This window comes from Helicoverpa zea, chromosome 24 (assembly GCF_022581195.2).
Source record: "Helicoverpa zea isolate HzStark_Cry1AcR chromosome 24, ilHelZeax1.1, whole genome shotgun sequence".
NCBI classification, from domain to species: Eukaryota; Metazoa; Arthropoda; class Insecta; order Lepidoptera; family Noctuidae; genus Helicoverpa; species Helicoverpa zea.
Window position 1 is genome coordinate 175,444 of NC_061475.1, and position 23,982 is coordinate 199,425.

Consider the following 23,982-nt stretch of genomic DNA (forward strand, 5'->3'; position numbering starts at 1 on the left):
TAGTCTTAAAGCAAAAACTAAATAAATATGCAAAGTATAAGGTGGTAAACGTTTTTTGTGACGTGGGCCGTAACAAAAAAAAACATGTCAGTACCATCCGTACGCGATGTCGCCTACAAAATGCAAGAGAAACGGCTGCGATGGCACAGACATGTAAAATGGAGTGACACCTGAGGACATCGGCAGTGTGTATGTAATACTCAATCTCAATATACCCGGTCAAAGGCGCAAAGGCAGGCCGAAACCGTGGTGGTTGAGTGTCGTAATGAATGTCATGAAAATCTGCGAACTCGAAGAGGAAGATGTCTATTCAGGAGGATAGAGTGAAGTGGAAGAAAAAAGATACGGAAAGCGGACCCCGTCACAAGACGGGATAAACGCTAAGAATTACCGTAAAAAAATATATTTTTCATTGAAGTGAAAGCCCTTTTTTATGGTAAATCATCAAATGACAGACTCTTTCTGTCTAAAACCCATGGTTTTTTAGTAGACGTTTTATGGACCAGGGTCGCGGTAACTCTTTCGAACAATCCCGCGGCCCCGGCAGACCTTGGCCCTGCTGGGCCCCACTAGGTTTGCTGACATCTCTGTGAGGAGCCCGTGGAACAACGCGCGCCGCTGACACGGGTCTGTTGTCTATGCAGACGGTGGAACGATGAGCCACCCGAACTCACCGCCCACAGACCGACGCCTACGGTGGCCGGGAGTCGTCTCTCGACCCTTGGCGCCCGTGGTGTCTTCCTGGTCCACTACAGCGGCTGGGATGAGAGGTGCTACTCGCAGTCGCTCCGCCGTCTCCTTCTCGAGCATGACTGCTTCGCAGAAGGAGGCGACGGCTTCCCATTCCCTCTAGCTCCGGACCATGGCTTGAACCAGGGAAGGACGTGAAAGGTCGCCGCTGCCTATTGCCTCGACGACAACACGGCGGTACCCTTCCCAGGCAGTGCACACCTGGACTGTGTGCTCCGCCGTGTCCTCAGAGCTGTCCGCATGGTGGTGAAGTAAAAGCCCTTGCTCAGTAAGGTCATAGAGTAGGTAAAATAAGCATTAGCTACATTTGTACCTAGTATGAGCTGACAGCTATCAGGAAAAACAGAATAACCGGATGAATACAATTTGTTTAGATTTTATAAATTAAGATGAGAAAGAAAATTTGTATCTAACCTAGAGATAGTTAACGACACACAAGTTTACTTTCCTAAAAAACAGCAACTTTAACACTCTTACAATACGTAATGTATGCAACATTATATTCAGGCTACATAACAAAGATTTGACGTTAAATGAACAATTGCTATATTTTATCAAAAAAAAACGTAAAAACCGGTAAATTACCGGTTTCATATTATTTTTACCGGTAATTTTAAACTCGCAAAAATGGGCGATTTACCGGTAAAAACGAAACCGGTTAACCGGTATTGCATGCCCTAATTGGAACACGGCATTGCTCGAATATTTTATGTTGATTGTAGTTCTATGTGACAAAAAATTTCTTCATCACACCATAATGTGTTAAGACTTGGTGCTAATCTACGTATAAATTGGTATTGAAATACTTTAATTAATACCTAATTAATTAATTTATTTAATAGGTAACTTAATTATATTTTATACAATGTACACACTATACATATATACAAACTTAAACTACTTATCTTTATACAAAACTAAAAATAAAATACTATATACAAAATATATCAGCATCGATCAGGTATTGTATAGGTAGGTACTCGTGTCGGTATGAATTCTTTGATTTGGCCTTGGTTATTTGGAAATTATAATTATGTTTACATAACATGATGAACTCTTTACCTAAACACAGGAGTTAGGTATGAAAATAACTATGTCCTAGGTCATGGTCTCATGCAACATAAATACCTACCTCAGTTAGATGACATGCAATCCATCAAAGCTATATTAAAATTATCATAAACCGCCAGCATCAGGCACTACTTTCATGTTCACCGATAAAATCGGCCTTCTATTTGAAGGCGCAGATTTCAAAAGACCGATCTTTTCACCGATCAATAATTCAGATAAAAGAAAATAGACAAGCAAAGTGCTACGTGAGATATTTTCGGAAAACCTCGAATTTTCAGATTATGAGATAAAGTGACTTGAATTTCCTGTCTGAAAAAGGAAATGACTTGAAATTGTTTTTGGTCCTTAGATTCGAATATTCTAGAAGGTTTATAAATTATATTGTAATAAATTGGGACCAAAGATTCTATTGTTTAGTTATAGTTGACTCATTCGGATGACATCATAGTATTTATAAAATTAATGAAACAAAAACGAATTTAATGATAGGTTTGGAGGCAAAAAATATGTAACACATAGTCACGTAGTGTTATTACTAAGTCACTAATATGTACCTTAATATGTATCATTAAATGACTCAGTGCTTTATTAAGAACAAAAACCTCACTTAATTTATTTAGGCCAGAAATTATAATAACATTATTGGCTATATAAAAGAGTCTATTATTATTTAATTGGCTAGTAGATACAGTCGCGAACGTTAATGTCTGAGTTACTTAACACTATTGGTAACCAAGACGTATAATGCAAAAAAAATATAATTCCGACGAATTGAGAACTCTTTTTGGGAAGTCGGTCAAAAAGGAAATATTTTGTTTACGTATGGATTTATTACAGACATCTATTTATTAGAATTCCGAACATCTGATAGACCCGTTAGAGTTTTGTGTATGAATCGTGTAATCTCGAAAACATATTTAACAAAAAAAATGAAGAGATATGAAAGTGGCTCAACCATTAACGCCCGCGATTGTACTTTAATAAGGCTTTTAAAAAATAGCCTTTTCAAGGACTGACCGTAAATTTTTCACTATAAATAAAAGGAGATAATACATCATCATCTGATATATATTTGAGTCGAATCATGTGATCTAGTCACGCTGGTAGTTATCAGTATAATTTCGTTAAGCTGCTCTCGAAGTCGGCTCCTTTGATACAAGTGTGTATCTGCGTAATACACTTCGAGTGGATTTATTTGTTTTTCTTCATTCTGAGAGTTTCCGGATTAGCTTATGGTGCATCAAAGATGTCATTTTTGTTACCCCCACGGATGTATTAAGGACTTATGTATGGGTCATTGTGTTTCCAAGGCGTGAATTTACAGAATTTCTATTCAAATAAAAGCTTCAGTAATTAAGATGACTGTCTGTTGCCTTCTTATGGCTTTTAAAGGGAATTTAAAAATCATCATAAATACTCAGTTACCGGAACATGGAATGACTGCCTAACTGTCCTCTTTACAGATGAAAGGAATACAGCTTATCATTTAGGCGTATTTTTGTGGCCTCCTTACCAAAAGAAACTTCCTATATACTGAAGACTGGTAATTTCCACCGCGAAATGATGCTGTGCTTACTCTAGGAATACGGAAAAGGGCAATCCTCGTAATGACTGAACTATATAGAATCCGCCTTCAGTTGAACGAGATAACTAGTATTTGTATACGTTATCACAAAGATTAACGCTAAACACAGTTTCGTGTTAGCTAATGTGTCATAAACATAGTTAATATGGGGTTGTTTGTGTTTCCTTTAATTTGAGTATTTTTTTTATTCTTAAAAATTACGTTAAAATAGAGGTCCTCTGATCCGAATTTGAATTATGTATGTAACACGAATAAAAATACTTAGACTCGTCTTGAATAAATCTAGTTTTAATTTTTATTTCATTAATTTGTAACAAAATTATCATAACACTGAAAAGTCATCCAACTTATTCTCCCGGAAACCAATATTTTATCATGGAAAAAACTAGGTATCTAAATAACACTATAATGACAAACATACTTCTTACGTCGGTATAACTTATTGACATAACACCAAACTGATATGAAAGTCACCACCCATTCAAAAAATATGTCAACCATTGTTGTCCTTCAAAATATATTGCTATTTTGGGCAGTGCAAAAAGCAAGTGAACCCGACTACAAACACTAGTCCAGAATATTCTCGCAGATATATTATCGATAATGACCAGATAACAGCCGTTTATTATGCCAAGTATTTTAACCTAAACCAGCTTTACTGATACAACGTACGTTTACTTAACTCAAATTACCAATAACTGTGCAAAATATTTCATACCTACAAAAAATAATTAGTTCACTAAAAATCTATTCATTTTCCTTTTTAAGTGATTTAGTTGCATGTTATTTAATATTTTTTTTCAAAATGGAAACATATTCCGTAGACTCGGATCCGCAAAAGTCTAGCGTAGTTACGAGTGTTTGGTTTAAATTAGTTGTATTACCGCTGTCAATATCGTTTATACAAGGTGTTGATTTGCATTTGTGCCATAGTTCAGGAGGAGGACATAAAATATGTAAATAATCGTTTCGAATTACAGTAGACGGGAAATAGCTAATATGCACTGCTTTTTTTGTCATTTTAATGTCGTGGTATTTCAGAAGTAACCCAATTTTATGAATGACAATTATGAATGATCGTTGCGTATGCTTTGTGTTTGCGTTTGTTTGAGGGAGCAGCACGGTTTTAAGGCCAGTAACACACGCGCCAAGTTTAAAATACGGCTAGATGACATTGAAGGAATTCCGAAAAAAAAAAAATAAAAAAAAATTACTAACCTATTTTTTTGTTGATTTGGGTCGAGAATCAGTAGCATAATTACGTCCTTGAATATGGCACGGATGCAAATCAACAGCTTGTATTACTCCTGTGTTTATTGTATAACTGTTATCGAAATAATGTGGAAATGTAAGTATTATTGTTATTTACTCACAATTTATTAATCTACACTTACAATTTTGATTCAAAAAAGTTCCATCCACCAAAGCTTGATAACTAATATCAAAATTCGGCACTTGGTACTATTAATGCTACTTAATGATTAAGGTTTCAGTCTATTAGACAAACAATTTTTGTAATTCAGTTGACTTTACAATTTATGACTAACTGTTACGCACAATTTCATCATGCATCATTTTCTTTTTAAAATCATCATAAATGCAAGTATTTCTGTTAACTTTAGTAGTATTAAGATCAATATCAAGTTCACTACACCAAAAATTTACTGTAAAGATTTTCGTAGGATGAGTTTCACGAGTTCTTTTCAAGAGTTTTCACGTGTTATAACTTGTTTATCGTTGTTTTTTCATCCATGAACGAATAAAATATGATAAAATTAACATAATAGTTTACTCATGACAAACTTTACATGGCATCATCAAATTAGGTACCTATGAATGGTATTACTGCTATTAGAATATAATATAGTTATCTATTCAGAATGTAAAACTTTCACCCACACAGTTCACAATCTCTATGAGAATCGACGAGTGTTAACTTATCAATAGTATTGATTTGTTTGCAAATCAACCAGCTTTAGCTTCTAATGTTGATGACCTTTTCTTATCACGCCAGTGTTCTTTCGAACAAAAACATTAAGTTTGCATCGGTTTCTTTTGTTCTATTAAGAATCTCCAAATAATTCTCAATAGAGTTAAATAGAGCGTCTATGGAGTTCTGTGTCTAATGGAGTTGGGCTCTTCTCCATGAGACCAACTTTTCAGAACCATGCAACTACTGTGACGTTTCATAAGAGCCTGCAAAGGCCTATTTCAAATAAAAATATTTGACTTTGACTAACAGTTTTCTTTTCGTATGATTTAATATTTTCTTCGTTATGTATACCGGTATTCAAAATTCCAAAAATAGCTCAGGGTGATGTGGTCCTATGTTTTTTTTAGCTTCGGAAACAAGGAAAAACAAAGCTAAACGTACTTACGTGACTTTTAGGACCTTGTGTTCATAGCAAGGTCCCTCATGCACATCTGTGTGTATTTATGTGTGTGTGTGTGTGTCAGACCAAGCAATTGGCGAGTTCCGATTATCATCCATTAACTGAATAGCCTAGTTGCAGGCAATCAGATGATTCATTTAGTATTTTACGAGTTTTGCTCGGACTGAGGTCACAGTTACTAATAAATTATCATCAAAAGTATCAGGCTTAATTGACTAGAGTAAAACGATGAACACGAGTAACAGAATTTGTCAATGTATCATGGTACACAACTCTAGCAAGAGTTGGGTACAAGTTGCAACTGAACAGAGGCTACTACATATTTTTCTTACGGACAAAATTAATCACAAAAAATAATGACTTCAATATTACACTTTTTAAAACTATTTTAAAAATAACACGAAAATGTTAATTTTACTGAAAACGATTATTCAGGAGGTACATAGTTTTTGGTATCATTGTAGTTTTGTTACTGCGGCAGTAAAAATAGATTTTATGACAAATTGATTAGCATGCAGTTCCTAATTACAGCTTCTATAAACATTGTAAGGTTTTATGATCATATGAAGGCGAACGGAAAACATAAAATAAACTGTTAAATCCAAGTCTTTTGCTGTTATGTTTAGACTCGTTTTGATTATATCTAAAAATAAAGTTAGTATAAAAATACAGTTTTGAAGTTTAAACTGTTAATGGTCTCTTTCAAGGTTGTATAGTTTTAAAGGGTATTCTGAAGTATTCTCCTGTTTTTATCTTTTTTCTATTCAAGCTTGTATTTATATGACTACTATTAAATGTCGAATAAATAAAGAATATGCACTTTTTTGGCATTTTAGATATTGAGTTACAAGTATCGCAACACAAAAATTTGCATCTGCATACTGCACTTGTAGTTGTAAACTTATCTTTGTACAACCTTAAAGTAATAAAAACAAATTTTTACTCACGATTTCCACATTTTAGATAACAATGTTACGTTTACATTACAACAAAGAATGTAGCTCTATATAACTTACTACGTATACTTAGTATACGCGGTAGTGAAGATAACAATTAAAGGCGAAAAGGAAAAGATTTAATTAATTTGTTTTCCGGTGGAATGTTACCATCTCGACTTTCAGGACCAGATATTTAGGATCAGACATTTTTTATAAATTGTCAAAGTCAAATCTTTTATTTCATTTAGGCCTTTACAAACACTTATGAGCGTCAAAACTATAACAAGTTTGATTCTAGTTGCCCATACCAAAAGTAGCTTCCTATTGAGAAGAACAGGCAAGAAACTCCAAAAATACCAAAAATCAATTTTAATGCTATTATGGAAGCGCTTTTGTGTACAAATGACCTTTAAAGGTGAAGGTCTGAGTAGTGTATTGTACTCGCGACTGGCGTGTATACCGAGTCGAAGTATGGACGAAGTTAAAGAGGCATGAAAAGATCGCAGTAATAGTTTCCTCTAAGGTCATGTAACTATTTTACCCTACTGATATTGACACGAAAGTTTGTTTGTATGTGCAGATGTTAATTCCTCTCTCTTCAGTAATGTAGTTTATGTGAGGGAAGTAGTTCCCTCGGGACGCGTGTCAAAGAACGAATGGACGCGTGTGTTTTTATTAATGAGGAACTTTAGAATACTCGTACAATTATTTGAATTTGACATTCAGATGACCCGCTTTCCGAAAGACTCATTAACAGTTTCTGATTCATAATGTTTCATAATTAATGTAAGGAAATGCTGAAAAACTGGACCACATCTCCCGATTATTATGTTTCAAAGGAACCACAGAATTATACACTATATTAATTAAACTCTTCATTATTTCACCTTAAACTTCACTTCTCAAAATAACGCGACAACAACCTTCAACTGATATCATGTCCAACATCTTTATAATATGTACTTTTCTCTAAAACACACACAGATATGATAATGTTCAGTGTTTTACCCATCCGCGAATACCGAGGTCGGCCAGCCGCTAATTAATAACAACGAATTAAAAAATAATTACAGAAAAATCTTATTAATGAAAACTTAAAAAAAAATAAAGTTCAGTGACTTATTTCTGAACTTTTGCACACCGTTTTTCGTTTGTAAACTATGTCGCTATATTGAATTGTGGTAGTGTGCAAATTGTCAATCAAATCTTTTTTTCGTTTGTTCGTGTCAATCTGTTTCTGTGAAGATGTTGTCGCAAATGGCTGGTCTAGTTTTGGTGGTGTTTGCTCCTTTATTTTGTTATTTGACATATTTGCTGACGTTGTTCTTGCTGTATTGTATCACTAAGTATCAGAATGGTGAGTTATTTTGTACGTATATTAAGTGTTTGTGTCTAAACTTATTGCCGCCTAAGTAATGTTGGTATCAGATGAGATGGAGAGATTTTCATTCTGCGTCATTTTCAACTTGTTTTAAGGCTGATTAGGTATTACTTTAAATGCTTAATGTATGTTTTATCTACTAACTATGCTGTTACGAGAAATTCAAAGAAATCTTGAATACTAACTCGAAAGACGTGACTCCGTACCTATTATGTAATTTTGTGTTATCTACCATTGTTATGATATTATCACTACCCAACACCAGTTTCATTTTGAAGAGAGGTCTTAGTAACCTGGTATCTATACCTCTGTATGTATCTAAGAAAATTAATTAGCTAGAAGAATGTAGTCATAGAAAAATTGTTTTTCGAAAATACTTTTGTTACAGTGAAGTGAACCTATCCTAAATTCTATCTAGAATATGCTAAAATTATCGTTCAAATATGAAATGATACCACCTGGGAAAAACCATCGTTTTGTTTGCTTTGCAACTAGAATACGTAGCAAATAGTAAAAGCTTAAGCAAATTGTTTTATCTGAGGCTCAAGTGATTAACTGACATTAATTAGTTATCTCGCACGGGTTTGGGTGTAAATAGTGATAAACTATGTTTATTGTGTTATTATTGTGATATAGAAATTAGGTAGGTTGATGACGTCCGAATTTCAGGACATTAGGTTATTATTTTTTTAAGAATAAAACATATCACTTTATTATATGTATTTTCATGGTTATATTTTCAGTAAGGGCCTCTGTAATTGCTCATAAGGCGAGTAAGAGCGTCCGCGCACATAGTTTTATCGAGTTTATAAATCAGTATGGAAGAGTCTGAAATGCCATATGATACCTACTTATTTAGGGTTCTAGGAGTTGGTGTCATTGTTTCTATAGAAAAACCGACAAGTAATACCATAGAACCTCTTTTTGAACGAATTATAAAAATAACTATTGTCACATGAATTATCACAACAGAACCAACTTGTCACGACCAGTAAACATAGTAATACTTTCTACCCATATTAGTAACGAATTGTTCTATTGTGTTACAATTGATATGCTAATGTAATTCACATGTTTTGTCCATCATAATTATAAATACCGACTAGCTGTACACCGCGTGTCAACCATGGGGTATGACTTCATATATTTTAGGCCCATTTACACCGACAACAATAAAATTCTCAGTCTAACCGTGACCATGGATGCTGTAAAGGATCCGAAACGTCGGGATTAAATAATATTCATATAACCGCGATAAAATCCGTAAAAGTAGTTTTATTTAAATGTCTAATATTCACGTAAGTGTCAGCAATGACAGCAATCGAAATAAATAAAATTCTCACTTATAATACCACAAGAGCTTCAAAATTATCGGGTATTTCCCGATAGGTTCGTTGCAAACAAATGAATGTTTGCAGGGAACCTTGAGGGAAATGCCAGATAATTATGAAGCTCGTGTGGTATTCGGGAGATTATTTTTCCGTCCCAAATGTCGGCCACAACCTGTCAGTTTGACGTAGCAACGACCAGAGAAAATATTCAAAAAATTTTCAGTATAATACCATGTAGGTTGTACCACGTGACGTCGAATGGTGCAATTCTATTGGTCGATATTTGGGTCGGAAAAATAATCATCGTAATAAACGTCAGTTTTCTGAAAATTGAGCGTGAAAATTCATGATAAACAGTTGTTTTATGTTGTTGGTAAACATGAGCCTTAGCAATTACAACAATGTTCTGTGAATAAATGACTCGGTAATATGTAAGTTTCAGGCTTAAATATTTTTTAATGAAAGCCGTTGCATAATTTGATTAACTTGAAAGTGGCTGATCCTTTGAGCATAGGTAAATACTTTAATAATGCGCAAACCAAAAATAGGTACACGCATTATTAAAGATAACTCAAGAATGAATGGTCAGATTTCGATGACATAGATACCTGCCATATAGTAAACCCGCCACATCCGAATTGAGAACCTCCTGTTTTGGAAATCTTTCATAAAGACTCGACTGGACTCTCTGATAGATATTTTAAGTTTGTATTAGTCACTACTATGCTGTAGTAACTGATACAAAGCCCGAACATACGTGACCGGTATCAGACCTTGCAGTACCAATGTTAGAGGCCATTGAGTTTAACTGTCGGTTGCCGAACGCAATACAACGGATGTCTAACTAAGAGTAATTACATACGTTTTGTAATTATAATATTCATTCAGTTAGTAGGTTCAGTGTAGATTATAGGTAAATTATAGTTATAGGTATTTTAAATTATAGTTTTTTTCTTTCATTTACTACTTACGTAAAATCTGGTTTCGAATACATAACTGTTAAATAAATAATAAATTGATTATTAATGGGATAGATCAGAAAAAGTTTTTAACTGTAGTGTGCCTATTAATTCATTATTTACAAGGTTATTGTTGTAGTAAAAGTATTTTTAACGAGATAATTCAACTTTTAATTATAAGTAATCGACGAATTATTAATTTAAGCCATTACTTGCATAAATTAATAATTTGCACTTAATTATTGAATCGTTGCATTATTTCAATTATTGTTTCGATTTCTCTCCAGATTTCTCGAGCAATTACGTTTTTGTTATTTATTAGAGGTTTCGGAAACTACATATTTATTGAATATTTTAGAAAATATTTACAGTATTTTTCACGCAAATATGTTTATGAATGCCAAAGGATTATATTCACAGATTGCCTGACAGTCACTTATTCTTATAGGTAGACTAATTTAGTATGCCCTATAATTTAGTATGCCCTATAATTTAGTATGCCCTATAATTTAGTATGCCCTATAATTTAGTATGCCCTATAATTTAGTATGCCCTATAATTTAGTATGCCCTATAATTTTTCAACAATAAGCAATAAACATAATCAAATAGTGTTTCTAGGGCATCATAAAAACAATAATTAAATATTGTAAACAAACAATTTTCCCTATAATCTCATTAATACGTCTAGATTATGAAAACTGGGTCTGTCAGTAATCTAATCAACGGTGAAATATCGAACTCATTATATTTTAAGGTTTACATTCGAGGATAGAGATTGGCTTGTAAACCACGTGTTTTGAAAAATATTTTTTGTTTTGTTATTGTAATATGGTGAATGTAGTTGTAATAATTTTCTGTGTAATAGTGATAGGAGTGATTGTTTATGTGTCTGAATATATTTGGTTAAGTAAGTATTGAACAGTTTTTGATAATATGTTTTTCATACATTTTCCGCTTTTCCGAAGTAGGTAACTTTTCTTTGTCCCATTTGATCAGGTTCTTTTGTTTTCATGGCTACAATGTGTGAATCTTAATCTTGGAATGCGCGTTTTTTTTGTTTTTCATTGTTTTTATAACTACTGGAGCTATTTTTGCTATTGTAAGAAAATATTGCGTTAGGTTTAAATTTTTTATTAAGTATTCGTGTATATTTTTGCAGTTAGAATTGTTCTTTCCTACATTTTGTTCGTTGATAATGTTGTTTTTGTATTTTGTTGTGCTATGGTGCTGCCACATAGTGGCGAGTAGCGACACTTCAAACCTTTGCGATAATCTAGGCTTTTTGATAAGCGTGCTAGTAACAAGTTCAGACTGTGTTATAGAGATGGCGCTGCCATCGATGAAATACGTCTGATAAGCCTATTGTTTACAAAACAAAAATATTGGCTTTTGATTGTAATGTGGCTGATGAAACTAAATTAGTTTTAAAGCAACTTTGCTTGGTCCTTATGAAGGAAGTAATTGCAACTACTTTTCAATACTCTCTAAAATCGTACAAATAAACTAATAACAAAGGAGATTGGGCAAGAATGTATGAAGTTTGGTCCAAATGTCCACCACGAACGAGACCTATATAATTAAATAGTCCACTTAATTTACAGTAACTTTTACTAAGAAAGTAAAAAAAAAAACAATGCCAAAAAAAAGTTATAGCCAAAAATGTATTCTTAATTTTCGATAGTTTTTGTATGTTATCATTATCATTTTTTATTTTATTCCACTTCCATTTACGCACTTTATCTAAAACTAAGATAAGTCTAAAACTAAGACACATTTGCATATAAACAGCCCATATTTTTTGTCCGATGGATGTACGAATCACTAACCAATTGAGGCGCCAGAAGTGCTTGGATATACTCAGCGGTTCCTGGATCTAAGAAAGTTCGATGTAACTGGTCGTATCTTCTCTCTAATAATGAACAATTCTATTTCGTCAGAAGTTACAGAAAGTGCGAAAATCGAACATCACGAAAAATAATTGCAAAAATGAAATTGAAAAAATCTATAAAATGTCTTATTTGATTTTGCTATAACTTTTTTCTGGCATTATATTTTTTTTACTTTCATAACAAAAAATGTTCCATATTTAACGGGCTATCTAGCCATATAGGTCTCGTTCGTGGTGGACATTTGGACCGGAATCGCCCATTGTCCTTTATTTTTTATTGCACCTGGATAGTAATCAATAGGCAGACCCATTTGAACTTCTCTCCGTTGTGAAACGTGGATAACTCCTGTCCTTGCCTGGTATCTGTCCAATGACGTCACGCTCCCACTTGAAACCTTCCCTATCCCAGATAAACGGAGATAAGATTAACATTATCGCACATAGAGGTTTAATATTTGCCCCTTTTACCGATAACTTATATTGCACCTAACCGTGATTGTTACCTACCAAGTTTGAGTTAGAACTTATTTGAAAATCGAAGAAAATATACCGTAGGAATATTGTTGTAAAGTTAATTGAAGTTATTAAAGGTGAATGTAATGTTATTCGTAATAAGAAAAGACAAAGCGATGGATTTCACAGTGTTAGTGATTATAATACCGAGTGTGTTCGCGTGTTTGATGCTCAGTGTCGTCTGTTTGAGAAGTTTGGTCTTATATTGCAGTGAGTACAAAATATGTTTAAAATATTATTTGTACCAAACTATGTGGTTTCGGTGATATATTATGAGGTTTCCCGGGGTTTCACCCGCGTCTTGGGGAAATTCTTCTCGTATCCGAACAAAATATAGCTTATTTTTCAAATCGGTTCAGTAGTTTCGGAGCTTTGAGGGTATAAACAAAAAAATATTCTTCTTAATTATATTAGTATGTCGGAGGGAAACATCATCATGATGGATATCGTCCGACATCAGTTAGGGTAATCAAGCAAAGAGATAACTCAAAGAAACTCATAACTCAAAGAAACTCAAAAACTCACACTTGGCCGTTTTCAGATTTTTACTTTACTTTGACTAAATACAAACCTTTGTAACAAATTTTAGATCGGTACGACCATTCGAAGATATATTATATATGTCGGAGGCATCATCAGGATGGCACTATCGTCCGACATCAGTTAGGGTAATCAAGCAAAGAGATAACTCAAAGAAACTCAAAACTCAAACAAACTAAAAACTCAAACGTTTATTCAAATTAGTCAGAACAAAAGACAGCCCCAAAACGCCCGCCCTTCGCCACTTCCTATGTGTTTTGGCTGGGGAGAAGAAGTGGCGGAACAAACTCCCCAGCAACACATGTCTGTCTGTTAGGTTAGAAGAACCATTATAATACAAAAATCATAAGACACTACAACTAGTTTAGGTATTACAACGCTAGGCAATAACACTAGGTACACTAGACGCGACGACTCAACTAATACTCCACGAACACTCAATGAAGACTCGACCAAGACTCAACCGAGAGTGAGCTCCGCGGACGCCACGCTGAACACCACGACTCTGTCAAGCGCGCCAAAATGTTGTTTCATCGGAAACCCCACCAGAGGGCGCGCTTGCGTCTCGTTCAGTGATCGTACTATTGACTATCTCCGACAAGTATATCCAGATGTAAAGATGAAGTAATTGTAACGGATTTTACTCGTTATTAGGACTTGTAAGATAGAAAATTAACTCCTCTAAGAAACTAAACTATCCTGTGAAAAGCCAAGCAAGCAGGCCCTATTAAATAAACGTTTTTCGTATCATTAATTAGTAAACATGACACCAGTTAGTACGTACTTATTTACGATATATTTATACTTAGGTACTCTAAGGTGAGTTCCCTTATTATTGCGTCATACTCCAACGTAAGTGTCAGCTACAGAAAATCCCGACATTTACTTACGTAGTCTATTTACTACAAGTGCCTCATAACAAGAAGTGATTGTTACTTTATACGTAAACAGTGTTTTAAACTTCAAAGCTAAGCTACTGAAATACAAGACGACAAGGATAATATCTAGCTTCCTTAAAACCATTTTTCATCAAAATAAACGCGGTAGGTACCTACGTTCTATCCCATTTCAAAGTTTTTAGCAATTTTAGAAAAAAAATACTCCGTAGGCGTCTTAAAACTGTCAATAAACACTATCAAATTACATTTGAATCAACTCATTCATCGCTCGTGACATAATAAATATACGAAGCCATACACACACAAGAATAAAAGATCCAAATTACCTAGAACCGCGGTGAAATAAAGAACTACATAGTTCACGCATCATTTGACTTTACATTCAAACTACTAGCGCCATGATGGGAGGTCAAACTATTCTGGCTAGGAGACGCATGTACGTTGGTGGGTAGGTTGACTCAAGGGGTCAATTGGATAATTTCTTTCCTGCCTCCTTTATTAGCTACATTGCAACAGTTTTATTCTGGTTCAACTTCTGGGCTAGAGGAAGTATCTGCTTGGATTCGTTAGCATCATCTTTTATTTTAATAGGTAAATGCATCATAGTCATGGAACATACAGGTAGGTAGGTAAACCTTTCAAAAGCGATTCATATGATTACGGGCCTAAACTCTGACACAAAGGCTTGCTAGGTAATTAAACCTGCAACTCACTCGATAAGAAGAAGTTTTTTTTCCGCAAACGACATGTATTTTACCGTTCCATTAGAAATAACTAAAATTGATAGATTGATAAAGATCTACATAAATACATGATGATACTACCAGTTAATGTGTTTTTAATATCCGCAGTGAGGTCGGCCGGCCATTGTTGATCCTAAAACGTCTCGGTTTACTATTAAACTAACTGACCGGATGACAATGATCATTAAGTACCTACATCGGTACATATACCTACATTATAACTAATGGTGTTAAATAAACTAGTTAGTAGGCACGATAACTTGAACGTGATGGTGATAAGTTTTATATTTCTGACATAAAAGTAACGTAGACAACAGTGCTTATCGCGAGGAGTCAAATTCTAGGAGTGTTGTTTTCCAATGGAGACGACGTGTCGAGATGTGTCGATTTTATCTGTCGACACAAATCTGAGATGATTGAGGATAAAATTATACCGAGGATTAAGAAAAGTTTTATTATAAGTAAAAATGGTCATCATAACTAGTCAGGATGATATTGACAGATAGTGCGTTCAAGTCAGTAATCATCATCATCAAGTATTCAGATTAAACATCATGCTGATAAAATATGTATATCTGGCACCATTATTGTAGAGGTCTAGAAAAAAAACGGTATGTTAAATATTATAAATATCGGAAATTAGTACAGTCTGTACTTAAAGATATCGCTACACTGATAAGTATTAAAATTACGAATTCAATGACTATTATAATCATTATGGAATCGGTGTCCTATCGGTATCACAATTGGCGTGTACAGAACAAAATAAATGATTTTTCTGTGTTAATAAATAAAAGTTATTAAGATGGAAGGTGCAGGAGCTATCATTATAATTCTGACATTGCCTGCGGTTGCATTATTGTTTATATTTGTATCGGCAATGTATTTGGCGTCGTGCATATTTTGGATGCGTGAGTATTTATTTTTGTTTTTAAGAGATAATCCCAAACTACTGCTTCCTTTCGACACGACACTAACGTCACTATTCATTCTTGAATTTACACATCCATTACCTCACAAAAGGACTGGAAAAGACGCACCACTATCCTGAGTTACCAATGTATTTCCCGACACAGTCACACATTGGAAAACCGCATCGTCCTAGCCAAGTCAGTGTGAATCCGCCCTTCGTTCTGTACAAACGCTCATAGGAAAATGCTACTACTTATTTACAATATTTTTTAAGACATTATCAATACAGTGAATTTTATTTTCGCCCATATTATTATAAAGTCTGTATTTCGTGATGTGTGAGATAAGATAGGGAGCGAATATATCGTGCAGTGTGGATTGGTACACAGAGTAAACATGATGGATGTACTACCGAGTATTATGGTGGGCGTGCTGGTGTTTATGTTTATTTATTTGTTTTGGCTGTGGTTCTGCTTCGGGAATTGTGTTAAGAATCGTGAGTAGTTTTCAATTATTGTTTTTTGCTATTTTTCATTCAGAAAACTGCTGAATTTCTTTAGTTACATACATGGTAGCTAAAATGCTACCATTAGTAATTATGATTGAGTGAAGTCATAGTGGTGTCATGTTTACAAATTATCTTTTTGTATCAAAGGATTAAAATAACTTTTCAGTGATGAAAGTAATCAACATGGTCAAATAATCAGTTATAAAATAATTAGTGCATTGTTTACACTGTCATCATTATTTTGTGTTTTTATTGAGAGCGATCATAATCAATTGCTGATTGTATACTTTAATCAACTTTATGTAGTCACCTACAACTTTAACCACTGTCAACTGTTCCCTTCGGTTACCTATTTCCACACCAAATTGAATCTTGATGGGTTTAGCCGTTTCATCGATGCTAAAACAAGTGATAGATTCATTGATATTGTTATAAAGAGATTTGAGTATATCAAAATATGTTTGGTATTAAGTAAATATACTGAAGTAAATTAAAAAATATACTTTTTCCTGACTTCTGTCCAATCAATGCTCGCGGTTTTTCGCTTTGCTTCTGACGTATCGTAATTTTAACATACACCTTCCTTCCTTACGAACCAAAGTTATAAGTAGAAATATTCTCAAAATATTATTCTACATTCACTTCTTAATTTGTAGTTAGAGAGGAAAACCAGTTATTTATACTTCTAACTTACATTATCTTTCGCTTTTGTGAAATCACGATGAATCATTTTATTACAGTTAGCTGCCCCTAAAATATATTCCAATTAAAAAATATTGTTATCATATAAAGAAATCGTTGTAAACAATGAACAAAGAAAAAAAAAATACATTCTAAAAATAAAAACAAGTAGCAATATCAAATCCATCAATAAGAAGATCTGACAATAGTCATCGCGAGATCAGTCATTGACTGATAACGTGAGTATTTCAATGACATCAAAATGACACACAGTTGATCTGTGTGGTCCGTTCATCTCAACAATGAGCTTATAGTACGATCAGTTTGTCGCAATTATGTAGCTGAATAGTCAATTTGTTAAAAGAGAAATTGTAAAATAGCATAATTAAACAAAATGAAAAGAAGAATGTCAAATTGCAGTTTCTCGAATCAACCCTTACATCTGTATATGTAGGCAATGATTCATCTTTCATTTCTATTCGAATTTCAGATCAAAAAGTCGTAAAATTAAAGTCTGCAGTTTAGTTTTTGGTAAAACGTGTTTTTTTTTTTATGCAGTTGGTTTATCCAGCAAACATAATATTACTTAGACATACGGATAAATCTGTTTCACATTATGATGTAACAGGTTCTTTATAAAACGAATGAATTCGGTATGTTAATACGGCTATACCTGTGATAAGTTGATAACACTATCTTACCTTTTCCGGCCGACACACAGGGTGATGCTAAAAACAGCTGTCAGATGTTTATGACATTAGACATGGTGTTGACAGTTATTTTCTTGTATGTGAACGAAAAACTTCTCGTTTTTTTACAGATATATTTTATGGTCCAGAACCATTAGTTAAATCTATAGTAAATGAGTTACTTTCTCATAAAAGCTTATCAACTTTAGCAACTTATTAACTTTACCCGAGAACCAAACTTACGACTCATTCAGATACTGAAACCAGATAAATGTAGAGTAACCAACATAAAACAATAAAGGATAACACAAAATGGTTATTAATCCCTTATCACCTGATAAAGTTTTATCAAAAATATATTTTGTCCACATCGCGTCCGGCATCCATTGAGCGAAATATTGCTATTATATTCTGCAGTACAAAACTTTCATTAAAATGTCAGTACATTTAAGTACGACTTTGATCTTTATGATAGTGAATATAGTGTTGCTTTGGGTGATCTACGCGATTTTAGTGAGACACTGTGGTAAGTCAAAACAAATATTTTAATAGGACAATAATTTGGCAGGCTTTTGTTTTATATTTGGTGATTGTGCTGTGAACCGCTGAGGAGTTCCATTCTTTGGAGTTATGTAATGATAAGACAGTCTATGCAGGAAGTGGTATATTATACTTGCGTTCAATATATTATTTTTTTGCAACCTCAAAAATGTTTATTCAAAAAAGGCTAAATTAGTATTTTAGATCGAATCAAATCAAAAGACAGTCCCCAAAACGCGCACCCTTTTACCTTCCCTGTCATTTGACGGAGTTTACTTCTACTTTTTAGGGTTTTTTTTTGCTCATTTTAAATAATGGTACGGAACCCTTCGTGAGCGAGTCCGACTCGCGCTTGGCCGGTTTTTTTCGATGTTGTTTTTGATGCTAACAAAAGAATCACTTATTTACGAATTTAATTTTCCTCGTACTTTACGGGTTTCGCTGTAAACTTTTTAATTAAATCTTGGACTTGTTGCATAAACTTTCTGGAGACCAATTACATGATATAACTTCTTATCTTCTTATCCTATATTGCTTGATGTTTTGGAAGCCAACTAGTATAGCTGCCAAAAGAATTATTATCTCGGCGCTAGATGGCGTTGTTTGAACTTTAAATCAACGCCATCTGTGTTGTGTTTACAAAAACAAAGTTATTCAAAGTCTTTCGAGTTGGCGTAAAATTTTGAAACTTTATACTACCAGTGCTACTTGAATATAAAAAAAAAACTGTTTCAAAAACAAATGTGATTCAAAGATTTTATGAGTGGCCACAGATAGGTACCTATTGCGAATAGCCGGTAATTTCGATTTTTAATTTAATTAAACCATATACTTATGGGAAATGCATTGAGTCAAACTATACGTAAAATAATTTCTTAATACTTATGTGCATGAATTATTATAAACGACGAACGCGTTATAAACTCAAACTCAAAATATTTATTTGCTCCTTAAGGCATTTACAGATGTTGATAATAATATTAAGGTACAGCTTAACAGCCTTTTTCAAGCGTTGCAAATTTGAGGGCTTATAATATACTATCACTTATATTGGTTATAACTTATAAAATTTTCCTTCTTACCCTTAATATTTTCAAAATAATAGTTAAAGTATTAGCCAGTTTTAAAATCTGTTATCATCCTCATCCTCCGAGCCTTTTTCCCAACTATGTTGGGGTCGGCTTCCAGTCTAACCGGGTGTAGCTGAGTACCAGTGCTTTACAAGAAGCGACTGCCCTGCCTGACCTCCTCAACCCAGTTACCCGGGCAACCCAATACCCCTTGGTTAGACTGGTGTCAGACTTACTGGCTTCTGACGACCCGTAACGACTGCCAAGGATGTTCAATGACAGCCGGGACCTACAGTTTAACGTGCCATCCGAAACACAGTCAGTGGTGTCTAAGATATACTTAGAAAGTACATACAAAAGAAAAGTTAGATTGGTTAGAAAAGTTGCATTGGTATGACCTGGAATCGAACCCGCGCCCTCATACTTGAGAGGTTGGTTCTTTGCCCACCAGGCCACCACAACTTTTTAAATCTGTTATAGGCCTGTATATATCTTATGATTGATTTGTTTCCTATTTTTCAGGAAAATAGTTTATTTATTTAATACTTCTTGCACATACAATACAATGGCGGACATAACGCCTTAGGCGGTCTCTACCAGTCTACCTTTGGGTGGCGGAGAGAAAGCGTTGGTAGGTGCAAATAAACCCGAAAACTACATAGTATGACATATACCTACATTTATTACAATACACAAATACATTAATAATAATGTATATGTATGTATATACAACGTTATTTTTTGTTTATGCGAAACCTGATACACCTATCTAGTATTTTTATGTAAAGAATCTATGTACGAAATTTCAAAACCGTATCATGAAAAATCACAAAGTTATAAGCTTGTTAAGTTACGGGACTGTCCGTAAAAATACATAATCACCACAAAACGCACACATGCCGCGCAACGCGATAGCACTGTGCGCTCGCGCCCGCTATGAACTCGCCGTGACCTTTGTTGTGCGAGAATAAATACCTATTTGTGGTGTCCAACATTCAAAGTTTTTTAGATATTTTTGGGAAAAAATATAACATGGTGTAAAAACTATTGGAATCGATTCAGTTACTGATTCTGAACAAACTATATTCAGGTTTCGCACAAACAAAAAATAACGTTGTATATAACAATTTCCCAAGATAGTGGTCACGAACTTTGAGTTTGAAGGTGTGACGGCTATTTACCATCCTGATCTCAAGAGGTAACTCATTCCAGAGAAGAATAGATTTTACAAAGAAGGAAGAGTGTATGATATCAGAACGATGTGTAGGACATCGTAGAAGGCGATTTTTGAAAGAGCGTAGATTTTTGTCATGATGTGAGCCAAGATATTTGAAATGAGAAGTTAAGTAAGAAGGTGAAGTAGGAGTGTGAAGAATAGAGAAAAGAGTAGTCAATGCCCTCACCTCACGACGCTGCCTAATAGGCAGCCATCTGAGCTGCGTTCGATACACTGACACATGATCGTACTTGCGAAGATTAAACACGAATCGAATGCAATTATTGAGAAGCCGGTCAAGTTTATTAGGCAGATCTGCATTCAGGTCATAGTAGCAAACATCACCATAGTCGATTATGGGGAAGATTAATTACCTATATTATTACCTATAGTTTTCCTCCATAAAGACATCTTACCGGATATATATGATTCATTTATTGATAAGATAGTCGTCGTCGTTACAAGTAAAATTTGAAACTGTAAAGTCGATTGTCAGTATCTCCTTGAACTCTCAGTGCACGATCGTTTTTATTTAGTTTCTCTTAAATAGTAAAGATGTCGAATTTCGCGTTGATTATATTAATATTATTTGTGTTCGTCCTGGTTGCAGCCTCTGCATATGGTCATCGTATTAGTAAGTTTTTTGATGCTGTATTAGTTTGATTTATACAAGCTGTTGATTTGCATCCTGGTCACAGGAGGTTGACATAAAAAACGTGAATAATCAATTGAAAGTACGTTATACGGGAAATAGATGATATGTGCTGCTTTTTTGTTCTTGTAATTTAGTAGTCATCATCATCATCATCTCAGCCATAGGACGTCCACTGCTGAACATAGGCCTCCCCCTTTGATCTCCACAGATACCTGTTGGAAGCGACCTGCATCCAGCGTCTTCCGGCGACCTTTATAAGGTCGTCTGTCCACCTCGTTGGTGGACGTCCTACGCTGCGCTTGCTAGTATTATTTATAATTTAGTAGTATTTTGGAGTTAAACTAATTTTATGAATGATTGTTGCATATGCTTTGTTAGGAACACTCGCGCCGAGTTTAAATACGGCTGGGTGACACTGATAGATTTCCGTAAATAATAAAAAAATAATTACAAATCCATTTCATTGTTGATTTGGGTGGAGAATCATTACCATAATTATGTCCTTGAATTTGACATGGATGACATCAGATATCAGACTCAGGCATAATTCGGCCCTACTATTCTGGGACCATAGAAAAACAACCTACGCTGACCCCAAATAATGTAGGTCTAAGGGCAAAAGATGAAAATTCTGGATAACTAATATTAAGTTTAAATGTGATAAAGATATTTTCAGATAAGTCACTTTATAAAGATGATGCAAATTACTGATAAATGGTTATTTACCTATCTTTGAGTGCTAAAGCACTTGTGAAAAACCGCAAATCATAAATTCCTATTCATGACAATTAAGGAGCTGCTTATATTCTATGAATGAAACTGAAAAAGTGATAACAAAATGAAATTCTAATATATTCCTTAATATGAACATAGATGAAAATAGTTACGTCTGTAATAATAGGCCGGCCCTTATTACTGAAAAGGATTGCGCGCTAAATTAATGTGTAGATAAGATTTCCTCATATCGTATTTTATCTTGCTTCAGCGCAATGTACCGGCTTTCAGTGCTTACTCTACTGTGATACTGAGTACAGAGTTCGTTTTTATACAAAAAAAAAAATTGTTTTGTTTATAGTTTAGTCATGTTTTTAATATTGTTTTGGTTGACGTTTATACTCATTCTTCTGACTGCTTCTTCCTATCGAAAATGGAGTGAGTTTTGTTTTTCTATTTTAGCTACATCTTTTACTTATTCAATAACTGATCTATGCACAGTTGTTGTTTTGTTTACCCTAAACAGATTTGGAAAAACAAAACAACTGTTGTTTTGTTCAGGTGGTGTGTGTGTGTGAGTGTTGTCATTCACGTTCCAATTCACGCAGATCAGTCCAATCGCAAATTTCCATAGCTAAGGAGCTCATATCAATAAATATTATAGATAAAGCCATAGATACTGTGTTATCGTGACTTATAGCTTCAACATTATAATTATTAGAACGTTTCGAAAGGACCCGGTGGTTTTGTGACGGAACTTCTAATTAATTCTAAATCATGCATTATCGAACGATCATGTTTATTGCCTGGATGGTGTTCATCGTTATAGTTATTACTATTGGTTACATCAGAACCCGCAGTAAGTTTTACATTTATTTGAATACCTTTATAGATATGAAATGTTCAAAAGTTTATTAAAATATCTCGTTCTGTTTCGTCATTTTTGAAATCTGCAATATCATGATTTTGACTATCAATTTGATTAGCAGCATTTACAATAATAGAGGTATCAATACAATGGTTAAATCTGTGACAAGATGGCTGATTGTCTCATTTCTGTTCCCATCTACTTTGGTTATAGTTGATAAGTCTGTGTTCGACGTGTGGTCCGTCATAGCTTAAGAGTTTATTATTATCATCAATTTGCCGATAAGCGACAACGTAATCAAGACTTCAGCTTGTGTTGTGTAATTACTGAATGGATTCAGTTGTTTAGCATCTGTGAAAGTGTATAATTTAATATTCTGTGTTTCAAAATGCATCCTCCACTGATAATGTTTTTAATATGGATAGGGATCATGATCGCTATTGTATTGATTAACGCTCTCCAAGTTTTGAGTAAGTACATACAACTATAAGCTTCGATGTAAGAAGTACTTCATGACTTATTGTTAGAGTAAATGCGAATCATCGTTGCATTACGAATCTCTTCAAGTGGTTTAGAAATATTACACAATTTTTACTTATCATTGCTCATACAAATATTTTGATATTATTTATGATTTGTTCAGCGTTATTTACAGTATTGTGAATGGTCAAGCATATGGTGTGTCGTGTATCTTGTTTCTTTGTATATTTTCTGCTATTTCTGGAGCTAGTCTGCTGCCTTCAATCTGGACATTATGTATGTGTGAAAAGTGAAGTAATTGAGTGATATCTCTTTTGTTTTATGCAAATCAGTGGCCAAAGCGATAATACCCCCATTCACGTTCCAATCTACGTCGGTCATCGGCTTATAAATAGTCTAGTCATAGCTTAAGAACTGATATCTCCATTAATTTGTTGATAAACACGCGATAGGTACAGTTTTATCAACACTTTTAGCTAACACAGTGTAATTATTGGATCGTTTTCAAAGGATCAACTCGTTTTGTGCTAGTGCCGGTGTATATTTTGAAATAAAGTGATTCAAAATGGATATTTCTTTGACAATATTTTTGATTTGGATAGCGTTTATACTTTTTATAATAGCGTCTGGTGTTATCCGGTCCTGGGGTAAGTTCT

General features: G+C 34.2%; 1 protein-coding gene across 7 annotated transcripts in view; it reads left to right on the top strand.

Annotated features, from left to right (window-relative positions):
- The window catches only part of LOC124642310, a 73,828-nt gene that overhangs the window by 34,184 nt on the left and 15,662 nt on the right, over positions 1-23,982 (top strand). The window contains exon 1 of one of the 7 annotated variants that reach the window (XM_047180681.1): positions 7,737-8,094. The exons of 2 other annotated variants lie outside the window; for them this stretch is intronic. In XM_047180681.1, the coding sequence (XP_047036637.1) occupies positions 7,983-8,094 (112 nt within the window). In that variant the 5' untranslated portion in view covers positions 7,737-7,982. Of the gene's footprint in view, positions 1-7,736; positions 8,095-12,894; positions 13,022-16,123; positions 16,402-22,698; positions 22,838-23,783; positions 23,974-23,982 lie in introns of those variants that run through there. 4 more of the 7 variants (XM_047180678.1, XM_047180683.1, XM_047180689.1 and 1 more) reach the window with 4 other exon arrangements.